General features: G+C 38.5%; 1 protein-coding gene across 1 annotated transcript; it reads right to left on the bottom strand.

Moving 5' to 3' along the window:
- Positions 1-12578: 12578 nt before the first annotated feature.
- Positions 12579-15563, bottom strand: LOC118803902. The gene is made up of 3 exons (XM_036564436.1): positions 15544-15563; positions 13586-13707; positions 12579-13380 (listed from the first exon to the last, which is right to left on the bottom strand). Exons 1-3 carry the CDS (start codon positions 15544-15546, stop codon positions 12732-12734), a joined length of 774 nt encoding a protein of 257 aa, XP_036420329.1. The 5' UTR covers positions 15547-15563; the 3' UTR covers positions 12579-12731.
- Between the last annotated feature and the right edge of the window lie 1887 nt (positions 15564-17450).

Raw genomic sequence — 17450 nt, 5'->3', positions numbered from 1 at the left:
TCATATGGCTCTGTTTATTACTATAAAGTAGTTACACCTGCATTATTGGGTGAACTTTTACCAAAAAGTTTCTGATTGAGGTGTAATAACACGAGTAAAAACTGAAGTTTATATGTATTTGTTTACATAAACTGTAACAGTGCGTACATCACCAGTAGTTACATTGTTTTCAGTAGTAGTTCAGTAGTGAAGTGTTACTACACAGTTATTACAGACAAAATGAATTGGGACCTTAAAATTCTCTTCCAGAAACATCACAACATTTGTGTTTCATTGTGAATAATGTAGTAAAGTATTACTTCACATGCTTTTTATCTATGAAGTTTTTGTTCATATGGAGCATGAACATTAGAAACTCGAAAGATTTTTTTAAGAATAATAATGTAACAGAAACACAGCAAGAACAGAGAATAAAAAAAATGATTAGCTTAAACACTTATCCTTCAGAAAATAAAGACATTTCCATATTTATATTTGGTAGATGTGGACTGTGATTGGGAGCTGTAGTTCATCATGTTTTCACTGATAATCCTCCACTGTCTTTCCCACAGGAGTAACTGTTCAGTGTTGAGATGTTCCTTTAGAGGGTTTTTGTGATTCATTTAAAATAACCAGACCTCAGTCACTAACTGGACTTTTGGACTAGTGTCATCACAATCAACAGTAATAATAAGCCTTACTTTATATTTGCTTATTTGATATTGATTTATCAATTTGACTTTTACCAATCAGGTTACTGATGCTCGGCAAAATTATGTTCTGTGATCCATGAGCCAAAATCAAATGCATCTCTTTGCAAATAATTTATAGCTTGTCTCTCATTTTTAACAGCAGCTTGTGCAATATAAGAGCAAATGAGAGTCTGTAAAGAAAGTGATGCGGTAAAGACATAGCAGTGACATGATGGTGACATAATAGCGACATAGTACTGTGTTGTGGTAGTGACAGTAGTGACTGAAGTGACATAGTAGTGACATGGTACTGACAGGATAGTGTTGTGGTAGTGTTGTGGACGTGACATGACAGTGTTGTCGTAGTGACATGATAGTGATGTGGTAGGGACAGTAGTGACAGATGTGACACGGTAGTGATGTGGTAGTGACATTATAGTGATGTGGTAATGACATAGTAGTGACATGGTAGTAACATGATAGTGAAGTAGTAGTGAAAAAGTAGTGACATAGTCATAGGACATTATTAATTGTATCACAAATTTCACAAAAATCCTAAATAACTATCACTTATACTATCACTTTTTACCATCTGCTGAATGCATACAAGAAATTGTGAAAAATGACAACGTAACATGATTATATTAATACAAAAATGAATTACCATGAATTAGCATGAATCTCATAACTATGAGATAGAAAGTCATAATTATGAGATATTGAGTTATAATTATGAGATGGCAGGTCATCACTATGAGATACTAAGTCATAATTATGAGATAGTAAGTCATAATTATCAAATAGTCATAATTGTGATACTAAACCATAATTACTAAACACTTTCTCATTATTATGACAAACTACACAGCCTTTTTTTTCCAAGTGGTCTTCCGTACGAAAGTGCTGATGTTGCTTAGTTGCTATTGGAGTCCATACAGTCTATTAGGGATTGTGCCATGTTTCATAGTCTGTACTATACTTTTACTGTACTGATACTGATTAGTTTTTATTTGATCTACATATAACTTACAGCAGACCCAGCCTTGATCCTCACATCATCATTGCACTGCATGTTTTGAACATTTCCACATTTCCGCATATTCTGTGATCCCACTTCAACTGTCACTAATTACTGTGTAGTTACACATTAACAATGCCAGCAACAACAGTGTAACTACCACTGATGTATTCACTGTTACAGATGGATTATAGCAGTAGAGTGTATGTAAATGCACATGTGGCTGAACTTCAGTTTTTTCTCTTGTAATTACACAGTGTATAACAGTTCTAATAGCATATTTTCTCTATGTAATTACACATGTGTAATAGGCTTGTTGCAGTGCACTTGTGTTGTTACATGATAAACTAGCTGAAGTTGTGGCTTTAATCTGCTCTGCACTGTGTAAATACTGTCACAATACAGAATATTCTTTTAGTTTTATTCTCGGCTCCTTGGTTGTTTTTTCTCAAAGGCTGAGCTTTCACTGCTCTCTTTTAAGACAGAGAAAGAACTGATGAATATGTATAGCTGGATGTGAAATTCCCTCTGAAAACTACATGTGCAATGCAACAAGCTTTTACTGCATAAAACATCTATCTGTTTAATAAACATAAAGTACAGGTTTAAGAATATAAATGATTAAAAATATGGGCCTATAATGGAGGTGTAGAGAAATGAAGATAAAGCAGTTGAGGGTCTTGTGGAGGAAATGAGCATCTTTACTGTGGTTGTATTCACAGCTCTCACAGCTCGGCTTCTTCCTGATCTCTTGTTTAGATAAGCAACGTCTTTAAACCACCAGTAAACCCACAACATTCAGCTCTGAAACACAGAGACCTACTTTAACAGGTCACAGTTATCTCCAGTGATATGCAGATCATGCTGTAGTTCTATATACATTTTTATATCTATCATTTCTGACTCACAGCTCACTGAGAAAAGTGGAGGAACTGTGCGGAAAATTCAGACTGTAAACTTTCAATCTATAGCAAATTAGTGCTTGAAATATTTTTAAACAGAAATAGTCAGAAGGGCAGCTCAGACTTGTCCATGCAGAATGTAAATCAATGTTCTTTGTAACTAATTTTCCTATTTTGACACTTTGAACCTTCCATAGTTCCACTTTGATGAATTTAGCTGTTAGCTGCAGTGCAAAGCACAGCTAAGTGCAATCAGTGCTGTTTGATTGGTTATTTTCATGATGAACACATTATGTAATGTTTTTCTTCATCCCTGTTTAATCTGAAAGATTTCCAGCTCTGTAGTCAAATGTTGATGGAGTTACTGAGGGAAAATCTCTTCAACTGGTACCAGAGGGGAACCCAAGCCCACCCACAAGCTACTCCAGATGTGATGAAAATAGTTGCCACTGTCAAAAGTTGGTGTGGGGTTCTCACAGAGTCAAACTCCTCCATTGTGAAACGGTAAATGTTTAAAGATGATGCTGAAAAAAGTTCAAATGTTTATTATACTGTATTTTAGTTACACCTGAGTATTGGCCAAGAGGTACAAGGCATGTGTACCTAATAAACTGGCAGCTCAGTGGCTGTCAGTTTAGTGTCTTATTGTACTTTGCTTACATTCCTACCAAACACGAGTGCCTTAACACAACTGAGAAGCCTGCAGTAGTGTGGCTAGGCTAAACATGCTAGCTGTAGTTGGTAAAGAAATGTGTCTGCTCTCAGTGTTACCTCAACAAGCCAACATATATATACACATCATCCACTGAGCAGAAGGTTATTTATCCGGTGTAGAAAAACAATGATTTACCATCACCTAATGTTTAACTGTTAGCACTAGCATTAGCACACAGTGGCTAAAATTCCCTTTGCTTTTGAATGACTGAGGCAGAAAATCATGTTCATAAATGTGCTTCTCTGAAAAAAACAGGGAGTACATCTTCAATACTTTTACGTAGGCAACATAACTGTACCATAATGCATTGAAATTATATCTGTTAACTGTATTGACCCAACACACCCTGTCTTGACTCCAATTTTTTATTATGTAAAGGTGAAAATATGTAGTTTCCCCTGGGAAAAACTTATTTAAGGTGCTGAGCTGAAACTCAAAACTATTGTTGTACCTTTGAGGGAACATTTATATTGTTTGTACCTTAATGAACAAAAATGTACCTACACAGAACTTTTACTCGTTTTACTGCTATTTCCATGAGGTTGAGCTACACTTCACTGAAACTGATGTTAAAGAATGTCCATATTAAAGATAATTTAGTTCTGCTTTTTCCCTTTTCTAGATTTTACAACCCCATTTCCAAAAAGGTTGGGACGCTGTGAAAAATGTAAATAAAAACAAATTGATGTACAAATCATTTAAGCCCTACATTTCATTGCAAATTATTCAAAGACAACATATCAAAGTTAAAACTGAGAAATTTTATTGTTTTTGAAAAATATTTGCCCTCTTGAATTTGATGCCAACAAAACATTCCAAAAAGTTGAGATAGGGGCAACAAAAGGCTGGTAAAGTTGTATAGTGCTAAAAAACACCTGGTGGTTGATTGGCAACAGGTCAATAACATGATTGTGTATAAAAGAGCATCTCAGAGTGGCTGAGTGTTTCAGAAGTAAGGATGAGGAGGGGTTCACGATTCTGTGAAAGACAGCATGATCAAACATGATGCAACAATTCAAGAATAACGTTCCTCAACATAAAATAGCAAAGAACTTTTGCTTTTCATCATCTATGGTACATAATATCATTAAAAGATTCAGAGAATCTGGAAAAATCTCTGTATGTAAGGGACAAGATCTAAAACCAGTATTTGCTGGCCGTGATCTTTGGGCCCTCAGGCAGCACTGCATTAAAAACAGACATGATTCTGTAGTGGAAATCACTGAATGGGCTCAGAAACACTTCTGAAAACCACTGTCTGTGAAAACAGTTCATCACTGCATCCACAAATGCAAGTGAAAACACAAAGAAGAAATCATGTATAAACAGGATACAGAAACGCTGCCACCTTCTCTGGGCCCGAGCTCATTTAAAATGGACTATGGAGAAGTGGAAAAGTGTTCTGTGGTCCAACAAATCAACATTTGAAATTCTTTTTGGAAATCATGGACACTGTGTCCTCTGGGCTCAAGACCACTCAGCTTGTTATCAGTGCGCAGTTCAATAAACAATACAATTTCTCATTTTCAACATTTGATTTGTTGTCTTTGTACTATTTTCAATGAAATATAGGGTTTAAATGATTTGCGCATCATTGAATTTTGTTTTTATTTACATCTTGCACAACGTCCCAACTCCTTTGGAAATGGGGTTGTAATATTCTACACCAATTTTAAAACCTTTCTCATATTCTCACCTTGCTCTTTGTTATTGTTTGCTGTCTGGTGCGAACCAGAGGAGGATGGATTTTGAGTCTTGGTTCCTCTGAAAGTCCACTGTCAGTAGGTACTCACTGCTGCTGACAGGGAGCAACTCTCAAGCCTTGCTCTTTCAGAGATGCTCTGAACCAGTCATAAGGCCGTAATGACTTGGTCATTGTCAAAGTCTTTCAGGTCTTCATGCCTGCACATTTCTCCATCATCCACCACATCCACTACAAGAACCATCTGTTCACTTACCCTCTAATCTACCTCAGACCCCCAACAGATAGCATCTCCTGTGAAACCGCAAGTTAATTTTCCAACACAAACTTTCACACATTTATCACTTCGTCACAGGAAGTATGAGCATGAGTGCTCTCCCATACCATCATGGATGCTGGCTTTTCAACTGTGCACTGATATCAAGCTGGGTAGTCTTTAACCCAGAGGATGCAGTGTCCATAATTTCCAAAAAAAAAATTCAAATTTTGATTCGTCAGACCACAGAACACTGTTCCAGTTCACCTCAGTTCATCTTTAAGTTCGGGCCCGGGGAAGGCAGCGGTGTTTCTGGATCCTGTTTATATATGGTTTCTTTTTGCATGGTAGAGTTTTAACATGCATTTATGGATGCAGTGTTGAATTGTTTTCTCAGACAGTGTTTTTCTGAAGTGTTTCTGAGCCCATGCAGTGATTTCCACTGCAGAATCATGTCTGTTTATAATGCAGTGCCACCTGAGGGCCCAAAGATCACGGCCAGCCAGTATTGGCTCTCGGCCTTGTCCCTTACATACAGAGATTTTTCCAGATTCTCTGATTTACTGATAAAAAATGATATTTTTATGATATTATGTACCGTAGATGATGAAAAGAAAAGTTCTTTGCTACTTTATGTTGAGAAACATTATTCTTGAATTATTGCACTATTTTGATCGTGCAGTCTTTCACAGAGTGAACTCCTCCTCATCTTTACTTCTGAAAGACTCAGCCCCTCTGAGATGTTCTTTTATACCCAATCTTCTTACTGACCTGCTGTCAATTAACCAATTTTTTTAGCATTATACAACTTTACCAGCCTTTTGTTGCCCCTGTCCCAATTTTTTTTTTTTTTAAACATGTTGCTTGCATCAAATTCAATATGGGCAAATATTGTTGTAAAAAACAATAAAATTATGTCAAAAACTGAAAAACGTCAAAAATGGAGATACAACGTTTTCTTCTGACAACAGCGATATGTAACATATTTGTGTTTTTAAATCACCAGAAATGGTTCCTGTGGTTACATTTAGGCAGTTTGGTTGTCTAACGCCACCTGGCAGGGCTGCATTTGTAACTCATTAGGTGGAGCTAACATTAGCTAGTGGGCTAGCTGTGTCTACAAGCTGGCTCTTCAGTGCAGGAGAGCGCTCAGTTTAAAATACAGGCTGTTCACTGTTCAGGGGTGCTTTTTGTCTATAAATAGTTCGTTGAAGTGATTCTGTGACATTTACAGAACCAGAGAGGTGCTGGCTGAGGGAAGAAAACTGCACTAAATGGCTGGAGGCAGCTCAGTTTTCCAGCGCATGTGGGGAAAAACGCAGCGCTACAGACTGACGATGTCTCAGAGCGATAAGAAATTCTGTAACTTACTGGACGATATAAAAGTTCTGAAGTAAAATGTTTGTCTACATAAACATGGAAAATGCACAGTGTTGCCTGCTCTGTTTGTCTTGCATTGCTGTGCTTATCACAGTCTCATCAGTGTTGGTGAATGTTGATAAAATTTCAGAAAAGGAGCAGATTAATCAGACGAGGATGCATAAAATAAAACACATAGCCAGTTAAGTTGATTACGTGCGATTATTTTTCCTGGGTGCTTTTTGTACAAAACGAGCAGTTTTGTTCTTTGTTCAATAGAAAAGCAGGTCCTTTAAGATGGAGGACAGTGAGTGAATCAAAATGATTCACAAACTAGCGGCCATGATTATCTATCATATTGGGCCACGTGTTTATAATGGCAGATCTGACTCCTTATAGCAGTCTGTTCTTCATACACACAGCTGCTGCAAAATCAGCAAAATCAGAATCCATCCTAATACACCGAGGTGATCCACCTCTACAGTCAGAGGTGAGTGGAAGCTAATGAGAGCCTGTCAGTAAACAGAGATGATGGTTCTGTAGAGTGTCCAGAATGCGATGTCTGCTAAGGTTTCTTTTTTTGTGCTGCTGAATTTCTTGTACTGTCCTGTGGGGGACAGATGACTGACAAAGACATGCTACTGCAAGTCTCAGGCCTCATCCACTCACATTGGGATATTTTTTAAAAAGTATTTTTTTCCATGCATTTTCAAAAAAAAAACCAAAAAACCCCTTTATATCCCCATGACACTGCAAAAACAACTTGAAAATGCTCACATGAGCATGCCAGCCCAGTAGATGCGATAATACCCTGTACAATGTGATATCATGCACCTCAAGAAGAACCTTGCACAAAATACAGAGCTAGAAAAAGCAGAGATTTTCTAACAGCGTGACAGCCGTGTCGCAAACACTACAGACTTTGTCCTTCAGGCATCCAGATGTCCGTAATTCAAGACTGCTTAAAAAAAGTGAAAGAAAACACTTGTCATGTGTTTGTTTGTGTTGTCATGGCTATGACACTGACTCTGAAACATCCACTTAATCCTGATGAGTTTTTCTAGATTTTAACTCTATTTGAATGATGGAGTTTGTGAATCTGACTTTGGTTAAAGATCATTAAGCCTCACCTCTTTAGAATCAATGAGATATTTTTAATATTTGCAGTCAAGGTAACACACCATTTACAATGAACACAACACATTCTGGTGCTAAATTCAATTATAAACATTTATCAACTCCCAAAACACCCCAAAGTGCAGAGCACACAGAACAAACCTGTGGCCAGTCACAGTTCAGACAGAGTTCTTCAGACTTAAATGAAAACAGCTACAGACATGAGCAAGTTAAGAGTTTTCAAAAATATCCACCCTGGAGAGGGTTTTAAAAACTTCCGTTTACAGTGAGCAAAATAGCTGTTTTTCTGTTAACGGGAGGCCAAAATTCAAAGAAAAACTATGTTCAATGTCCTGATATATCTGTGTGGACAGAGCCTCACACTGTATCCTAACAGCAGGTGAGCATTCAAATGTACATTCCTTTCCAAAAAAATAGTCCAAGCTCAAAATGGCAAAATATTAAGCTTTTAGTGGTCTTAAAAGCAAATAAGTAGTCAGTAAATGAGCAAGAATTAAACAAATAGATGCGATATTTTAGTGTAGGAGAGCTTTTCCTTTGATTTCTTTAAAGGTTGATGTTTTGTGTGTGAATTTGCAGACAGTCTTTTACAGAAAGAAGAGTCAGTATTGATCCACTCAGCATTGACGGCTTCAAACAGCTGAAAAACACTGCCGAGCTAGTTTGTGTTTAATGTGAAGCCAAATATTCTTTATAGCGTTTAAATCTGGACTGATGGTTTGGACCAGCCAGAACCATCAGTAAAGACCACTGGAAACATCAAGTGTGCATGTGAAGTCAAAACGTAAACATATAGATTTACCATCACAAAATAGCTTGAGACTTCAGCTAAAATGGGTGAGTCTACATCTGCGGTCTAACCACAGCATGTTTAGCTCAAAACAAGCGAGTGACGACTTTTTATACAAGTTTCGTCATATGTCAACGTGGCTGTGTAGGTTTCTGTTTAATCTTAATGCATCAACTATTTCCATGAGGTTGAGCTTCGCTTCGCTGAAACTGATGTTGCAGAAAGTCCACATTAAAGATAATTGTTGTAAATGTTGACCAAGTCTGAGGGCAAAACGTCTGACCATCATAACTTGGCCCTTGTCACTTTTCTCCTGCCTCCAGCAGGTCGACTATAAGAACCGATTGTTCACCTTCTGTCTATTATATCCCAAACCTTCACATGTGCCGTTGTTATGAGATACTCAGCGTTATTCACTTCATCTGTGAGTGTCCATGATGTTTGGCTCATTGGTGTATCTCACTAGCTCCACTCTGAATCCTGAACTTGAACTGTTTATTAAGCGACCTCAATAGACTTTTAGAGTGGATTTATTGTTTTTACTTGACATCATAGGCTCAGTACAAATGGCAACAGATAGCATCTCCTGTGAAACCGCAGGCAAATTTACTGATAAAAACTTTTCTCACATGAAGTTCTCTCACTTTGTCATAGGATGTATGAAAATGAGTCAGAGATCTATATTCAAATTAACACACAGGTCAAGGATATTTTCCATTACACAGTCAAAATTATTATACGCTTTTTCTGTTGGTGAAAAAGGTCAAAAATTGTAATTAGTTCAAATTGTTCATGGAAGCTGCACTGAAAAGCTGTATTAGAATAAGAGCTACAATCATAGTCATAGTGACATACAGAGTGTGAGCAGCTGAGCTTCAGGGTGGAACTACAGATGGTTCAATGGGTCAAAAAAGTAAGTGGCATTAATCATTTATGGTGTTAACATGTTAGCTTTAAATATATATTGGAATAGGTTATTTAACATGAACACATATTGATATTTTCTGTTTTCATGGCTTTTTGGTGTTTCAGGTCCTCTTGCTATTGTTATGGGTTTCTCTGTACTCTCCTGTGTGTGTATTTCTCTGTCCTCCCTGTCCCTAGGTGGAGCTCTTTCCAGGCTGGAGGCTGCTGTGTGCTGTGTGTGTGTGCCATTTTGTTTGTAGACTACATTTTCTCCTGGCTTTGGGCTAGTTAGGGAGTCAGGGACGTTAACTGTATTTTCTTTTCTTTATGCTCTGGTTGATGTTTAGGGAGGTTAGATTTCGGTTGTGGAGTGCTGGGTTTTGTTTGTTAGTTTAGCCTTTGCCTACCTCTGGAGAGATGGCAGCTTGGTTGACTCTTTGTGAACAAGTATTGGCTTATCAATCCTATCATCTGTCTAAATATATGTAAATAGCCTGAAAGTAGACAGTTGTGTGGTGTTGGTTTCTTTTTGTCTCCTCACTTGCCCCCAAATTTATTACACCCTAGACCAACAAGTAACATTGGCTCTTGGAGGCTCTAGGCAGCTGCCTACATTTGCCTAAGGAATAGACCACCCCAGTGGCCGGTTGCACCTGCTGGACATGAGTTCAAACATAAGCTAGTTGTAACATAAGTGTTTAATAAGTTCAGTTTTATGAAGTTTACATTACTAATCAAAATGGATTTCATCTCAAAAGGTAGTTTTAACATTGAGCTTAGTAGTTGCTAGATATTTATACCTTCCTCTGAGCTGGTGTAATGTTGGTGAAACCAACAGAAATGATATAGACCCTACTGAAACATCCAGACTGAGGCCAGAAATGGCAGATTAAAAAAGCTCCTTTTTGGTTTTCACACGGAAATATTAAAGAATAAACAGACAGACTGTGTTCAGTTTTATTCAGCTCTATTTGAACACATTGTTGGTTTGTGTACCGGATATTTTTGTAAATCAGCCCAAACTGCTGAAGTCCTTCATGGCAGATGGTTTACAGATTGGCTCTGAACATCGTCATATTAAAGCAGAGTTCAAATTACTGTTACTAGCCGTCACTAGTTAAGACACAACTTAAGGATTTGTGGCACAGCCAAATTTACAAACCCAGTTCCAAAAAAGTTGGATAGCAGATAAAACACAAATAAAACAGAAAGCAGTGATTTATAAATCTACTTTGACCCGTATTTGAATAAAACAGTACAAAGACGAGATATCATAAATTCACTGTTTCTTGTAAAGAATTTCATTCTGAAATTGATGCCTGTAACAGGTTCCTAAAAACTAGGACAGGAGTAGTTTAAGACTAGGAACATTGTGAAATGTTCAGGAAACATCTTGAACATGTGATCCAGTCATGCTTATATATATATATATATATATATATATATATATATATATAGAGAGAGAGAGAGAGAGAGAGAGAGAGAGAGAGAGCGAGAGCATTGAGGAAAAGCAGAGTCCTTTATTAGAGAGGACGGGTCAAGAACACTTTACAAAAAATGCAAGTCAAAAATCTAAATGTTTAAGAACAACATTCCTCAGCCAGGAACTGCAAGGAATTTCATTATTTCACGTTAGTAAGAAAATTCCACATTTAGAAACAGGATCATTTTGTATTACATCCCAACCACAGGCTCAGGTCTAGGAGGAGGGAGGGACAATAACAAGAGGATGGAGGAGCACAATAAAGGGGGTGCAGAGAGCAGTTCAAGACAAGTAGATAACACTAAAGTTTATAACACAGAAGAATAAGTCACACCAACAAGGCAAAGAACAGACAGAACCAAAGAAAAGAAAAATAAACCAAACTTTTCTAAGCTCAGAGTCACACAGCTACCTTACCCAGCCAACAAATGAACTCTCTAGCTGCTACTCTGCACTAAGCTAACAGAACACTCACAGACACTGATGTGTCTTCAGGTTTGGAGAACGTTACCTGCCTGACTGCACTGTGCCAGCTGTAGAGTTTGGTGCAGGAGGGATGATGATATGGGGGTGTTTTTCAGGGGTTGACTGGTTTAATTCAGGTCTAATAAACTCTCTCAGTGAAACAAACTGAGAGATTTCTCATCAATTTCTCAATAATTCTCATCAAATTAAACCTCATAAACACTTCAAATCAGCTTCTGTTCAACTGTTTGCTGTGTTGTTTACATGATCAGCCAAACAATAATGAACTTATTAGGATAATCAACAAAACTCCAGAGTAAATCATCTTCACTGCTTCACTGCTTCACAGATCTGAATAAACAGTGGATCTACATTAATGTGATCAGCTGTTAGTGTTTCTGAGGTCACCGTCCTGCTGGGTTTGGATCAGCTGACCATCATAGAGCTCACAGACATTAGATACTGACCTTTGAAGCAGTGTTCTACTGACTCTAGTGGTCAGAGATGTGAACTGCAGTTAGTGAGTGTTCTCTGCAGTAGAGCAGTGCTGTCCTGAGAGGAATTTCTCTCAGTGTGTGTGTGTGTGTGTGTGTGTGTGTGTGTGTGTGTTTGTAAATCATCTTTAGAGGAGTTGATGTCCAGGCATTCTTCAGTGTTGCTGTTTTCTAGAGCCAGAAGACCTCAAAGTCATTTTCTACATGTCTAAACTTCACAGTTAGATCTTCAGTCTCATCTCGATGGTGGACAAAAGCTTTTGACCCTTCATGCAGTTTAATAACTCTGAGCCCAAAGTAAATGCAGCTCTCTTTATTTTTCCAGTTTAAACCAGTTTTCTTACAGGGGGAGTTACTGATGGAGGAAATCAACCATTTTCATTGTTCTTCAGTACAGCAGTTCATGGGGGCTGTTGGGCTGTTGGTTTGACCAGCAGAAGGTGCTCAGAGTGGAAGATTGAGTCTCTGGAGTTGCACCAATGAGCCGTTTCCTGAATATGAACTCTGTTACCAACAGTGAGGTTGGTGGATTGGGGTTTAGGGTGTGGCAGTTTTGGGTTGGGGGTTTGACACACACACACACACTCTCTCTCTCTCTCACACACACACACAAACACACACAAATACCACACACACACACACACAGACACACACAGGAAAGAGCCAGACAGAATCCCAGATCAATGCAGTTTGCTGAGTTCATTTATTGGTAATGATCAGTGATCAGAGACCAATGAGAGCAGGAAGAAGAGCAGAAGAGTGACTCTCTCTCAGTGAGTGAGCGACAGAGTTTAAGCACAGCAGGATTTCACACACAGTGATCATCCATCAGATTATAAATTTGGGTCCAGGCATTGTTCAGCTGCTCTGCCTCCACTGAAGCAAAGCCGACATGTGTAGTGGGTATTATTGACGTGAGGATTTTGGTTACAGCGGTAGAGAAATCTGTTATTATTGTTTCTCTCTATTTTTCTAAGGTTTTCCTCCAGTTGACGGTTCCCTTGATCTCTTTCAAATATCTTGTTGTAGACGAAAGCTTTTGGGCCTTGGCGGAGTCTAATCATGTTGAGGGCAGTGAGGATGTTACGGGGTCTTTTCTCGTTTAAGCAGGTTCTTGTACAGGGGGAGTTGTAGGTGTAGAAGATCACACAGCCTTGTGGGTCTCTGTTCAGGAGGTCCTGCATGAGTGGAACATTGGGAGGAACCCCTAATGGATTAGAATTAATCAGCAGAAGGTACTCAGAGTGGAAGAAGGGGTGTCGATTTGTATTTCGGTCAATGTGGTTGGGATCTTCTATGAGCGTTGCACCAATCATCCGTCGCCCATTATAGATTACATTACGTCTCAAGTCATTTCTCACATTATTTGGCTGATCATCATTAAGAGCCTCCAGAAATGCCTGAAAATCGAAGTGTCCAGTACAGAGATGACTTGGGATGTTGATGGCCACTGCATACTGTCCACCTTTATCTGGACTGTACCTAAACACACAAACAACTGGTCAAACACTTTATTATTCACTGATAATGATTAATCAGAGCTTCTTAATCTTAGAACATTTTACATGATGATTATTTTACATAAACTCTGCTTTAATCAAACCCTCAACTTCACCACAAACTCCTTTAATGCTACTTCAGTTTGACTCAGCAGGGACGGTCAGCAGGTGATGGTCAGATTACTTACTGGGTCTGAATGTATTCGATTATTTCAACCAGATTGTCCTCATTCACCAGCTGAACTTCAGCCCCTCTCAGACAGAGAGAGAGAAGACAGAGCAGGACCACTCTCAGAGCTCCACTGAGAACCTGCACACACACACACACACACACACACACCACACACACACACACACACACACACACACACCACACACACACCACTTATTAGATGCTTTGCAATGCAGATGTGGATGGTTCTGAATTGATTCACAAATGTGAAAAATCGATTTTCTAAATATTTAATTTATAACGTAATGTTGACGGAACGTAAAAGGTGGAACTTGGAAGCGGGTGGACAGCGCCCGGACAGTCTGTGGCGGCACACAACAAAAAACACAACTGGATGAGTGAGAAATCTGACTGGCTCCCTCTGCATTAAAGCCAGGTTAGGTCAGGAGTCACAACCCAAATGTTAAGAGGAGCCATTTTATCCTTTCAACAAAAATCAAACCACTGTGGGGGCCACAACATTTAATGTCCAGTATGTCCAGTATGTGATAATGTCCTAGTATAGGCTAGAAAATATAAACAAAAACGTAGATTTACTTTGCTCTGCTTTAAACTTTAGCTATAGTTGCTTTCCTCCCCTTTACCTCAGGAAACTTCTCCTCAAATGTTGAACAGTTTCTTGTAAAATGTCTCTTAACCTTCGACTGATTTACGAGGCTGAAGTCGCTTCTCATTCTCCAGCTTCTTATTCGAATTTTCCCATTCCACCTTAAATGGTGCCTGAGGTGCCAGAATGCAAACATGGCACCATTTAAGTTGGAACGGGACAATTCCAAAGAGAAGCTGACGTTTTCACAACTTTTTAGTGTTTGTCAGTTTCTCATTGCAGATGTAACGTATCAGGAAACCAACTGTGGTGCTCATAAATGCGAATAAGTCAGTTCATTTCCGAATGTTCAAGTAAGCGATGTCAAAGCTTCCACCCAAATTGGAAGTGAATTACCAACTCCGTCACAACTTTTATTGCCAAGATTTAGGGTCTGTTCGGTGTTGTTGAGAACCATGGCTTTTCTGCTAGGCTGCTGAGATTCAGCGTCCAGTGTCGAACATATTTTGCTGACACAGCGACCCCCCCACTCTGTACAACGAGACCAAAACTGAAAAATCACTGAGTCAAACGGGTAGGACGGCTGTAACGTGATGTGTGGACACCAATTGCCACAGAATCTTATTTCAATGCAACTGCGCATTTTATCGCAGATGAGTGGCAGCAGCGTCTCATGTGCTCCAAAGAAGCGCAGTGAATGAGAGCCTTCCAGTTCACTTACCACATCACTTCCATTTGATTTATTAATAAAAGACACTGGAATTAAATTCATTACGGACTGTTACAGATACTTTGCTTGAAAAGTACAAAGTTGTCACACAGTGAAAAAAGAAATCCTGTATAGAAAAAAAAGATGCAGAATTATTTTATAATCACATTGCAGCATCTGAATCGTAATCTAATCGAATCGTGAGGTGCCTAGAGATTCCCACCCCAAACACACCACACATACACCACACATACACCACACACCACACACACACAACACACACACCACACACACACCACACATACACACACACCACACACACACACACACACACACACACACACACACACACACACACACACCACACACACATACACACACCACACATACACACACACCACACACACACACACACACCACTAAAGTACTCAGCTCATTATAGTATATATTATTAGTATTATTAGTATTAATAGCGTGGAGACTGTACCTGCTCCTCATTCACTAATGAACTCGGCTCATTATAGTATATATTATTAGTATTATTAGTATTAATATTGTGGAGGCTGTACCTGCGCCTCATTCACTAATGAACTCAGCTCATTATAGTATATTATTAGCATTATTAGTATTAATTGTGTGATCAGAGGCTGTTTCTTACCATGATTGAAGATGTCTGAGTCTGAGTGCAGATTATGAAGAGCAGAGGAGAAACTGATGCAGATTTATATAGATTATGACTCCACCCTCTTTGCAAAAAATATTATAATTCACTGTTCGCTGATTGGTTGAGATGTCTGTAGCCAGTTTCAGGCTGTTAAACAGCAAGAAAATATTTGGAAGATGCTGCCTGGACATTTCTAGAAATATCTCAGAATATTAGCACAGAATAATGTAATGACTGCACATAATGTAATAACAGAAATGTAATAAACACATAATGTAATAAATTGCCAATAATGTTAGTCTTACTTTAAAGGAACTGTGTATAATAACTGTGTAGTTACATATTAACAATGCATGCTAGCAACTAGTGGTGATATATTCAATGTTACAGATGGATTACACAAATGACATAGTACTGACATGGCAGTGATGTGGTAGTGACAGACATGACATGAACGTGATGTTGTAATGACTGTAGTGACATGTAGTGACACCCTAACTGAAGTTCTGGCTTTAATCTGTTCTGTACTGTGTAAATACTGTCACATTACAGAATATTATTTTAGTTTCATTCTTGGCTCCTTGTTTTTTTTTTTTCAAAGGCTGAACTTTCACTGCTCTCTTTTCAAGCCAGAGAGAGAAAGAACTGATGAATAGATATAGCTGCATCTGAAAACTGAATGTGCAATGCAACAAGCATTTACTGAATAAAACATTTACCTGTTTAATAAACATAAAGGTAAATATGAAGGGTTGAGGGTTGTGTGGAGGAAATGAGCATCTTTACTCTGGCTGTATTCACAGCTCTCTCAGCTCGGCTTCTTCCTGATCCCTTGTTTTGATAAGCAACGTCTTTAAACCACCAGTAAACCCACAACATTCAGCTCTGAAACACAGAGACCTGCTTTAACCCTTAGAGGTCACAGTTATCTCCAGTGATATGCAGATCATGGTGTGGTTGTATATGGACTATTTCTGACTCGTAGCTCATTTTAACAAGTGGAGAAATTGTGTGTAAAGTGCGGAGTGTAAACTTTCAATATAAACTAAATTAGTGCTTCTAAGTAGAAGAAGAGATACTAAATTTTATTTTGAATATGATGAAATATTGTTGTTGTGTACAGTCCTGTTTCAGGGAAATAATGTTTTGCCACATTTTTATTATTTCCTATCATGTTTTTGAACAGAAATAGTCGGATCCACCCTGATGAAATTAGCTGTTAGCTGCAGTACAAAGCTAGTTGTAAATTAGCCACCAGTGTTTAGTGGTATAATACAGTTTTATTCAAAAAAACAAAAAGATGTACCGACTGTTGTAAAATGCCATTAGTGCTGTTTGACTGGTTATTTTCATGATGAACACATTATGTAATGTGTCTCTGTATCCCTGTTTAATCTGCAAGATTTCCAGCTCTGTGGTGAAACATCTGTGACAGGTCAGAGTTACTGAGGGAAAATCTCTTTAGCTGGTACTAGAGGGGAACCCAAGCCCACCCACAAGCTACTCCAGATTGATGAAAACAGTTGCCAGTTGTCAGAAGTTGGTGTGGGGTTCTCACAGGGTCAAACTCCTCCCTTGTGAAACTGTGAACTGTTTAAAGTTGATGCGGAAAAAAGTTCAAATGTTTAATCCACTGTATTTTAGTTTGGCCTCCATCTCTCAATAAGAGGTACAAGGTACCTATTAAACTGGCAGCTCAGTGCCTGTCAGTTTAGTGTCTTATTGTACTTTGCTAACATTACTACCAAACATGAGGGCCTTAACACAACTGAGAAGCCTGCAGTAGTGCGGCTAGGCTAAACATGCTAGCTGTAGTTGGTAAAGACATTCCTCTGCTCTCAGTGCTGCCTCAACAAGCCAACATGTTTCCACATCATCCACTGAGTAGAAAACCATTTAAC

Source organism: Colossoma macropomum, unplaced genomic scaffold, assembly GCF_904425465.1.
Source record: "Colossoma macropomum unplaced genomic scaffold, Colossoma_macropomum, whole genome shotgun sequence".
In the NCBI taxonomy this organism is placed as follows: domain Eukaryota; kingdom Metazoa; phylum Chordata; class Actinopteri; order Characiformes; family Serrasalmidae; genus Colossoma; species Colossoma macropomum.
Note: the sequence above shows the minus strand (reverse complement) of the source record. Positions and strands in the feature narration are given on the sequence as shown.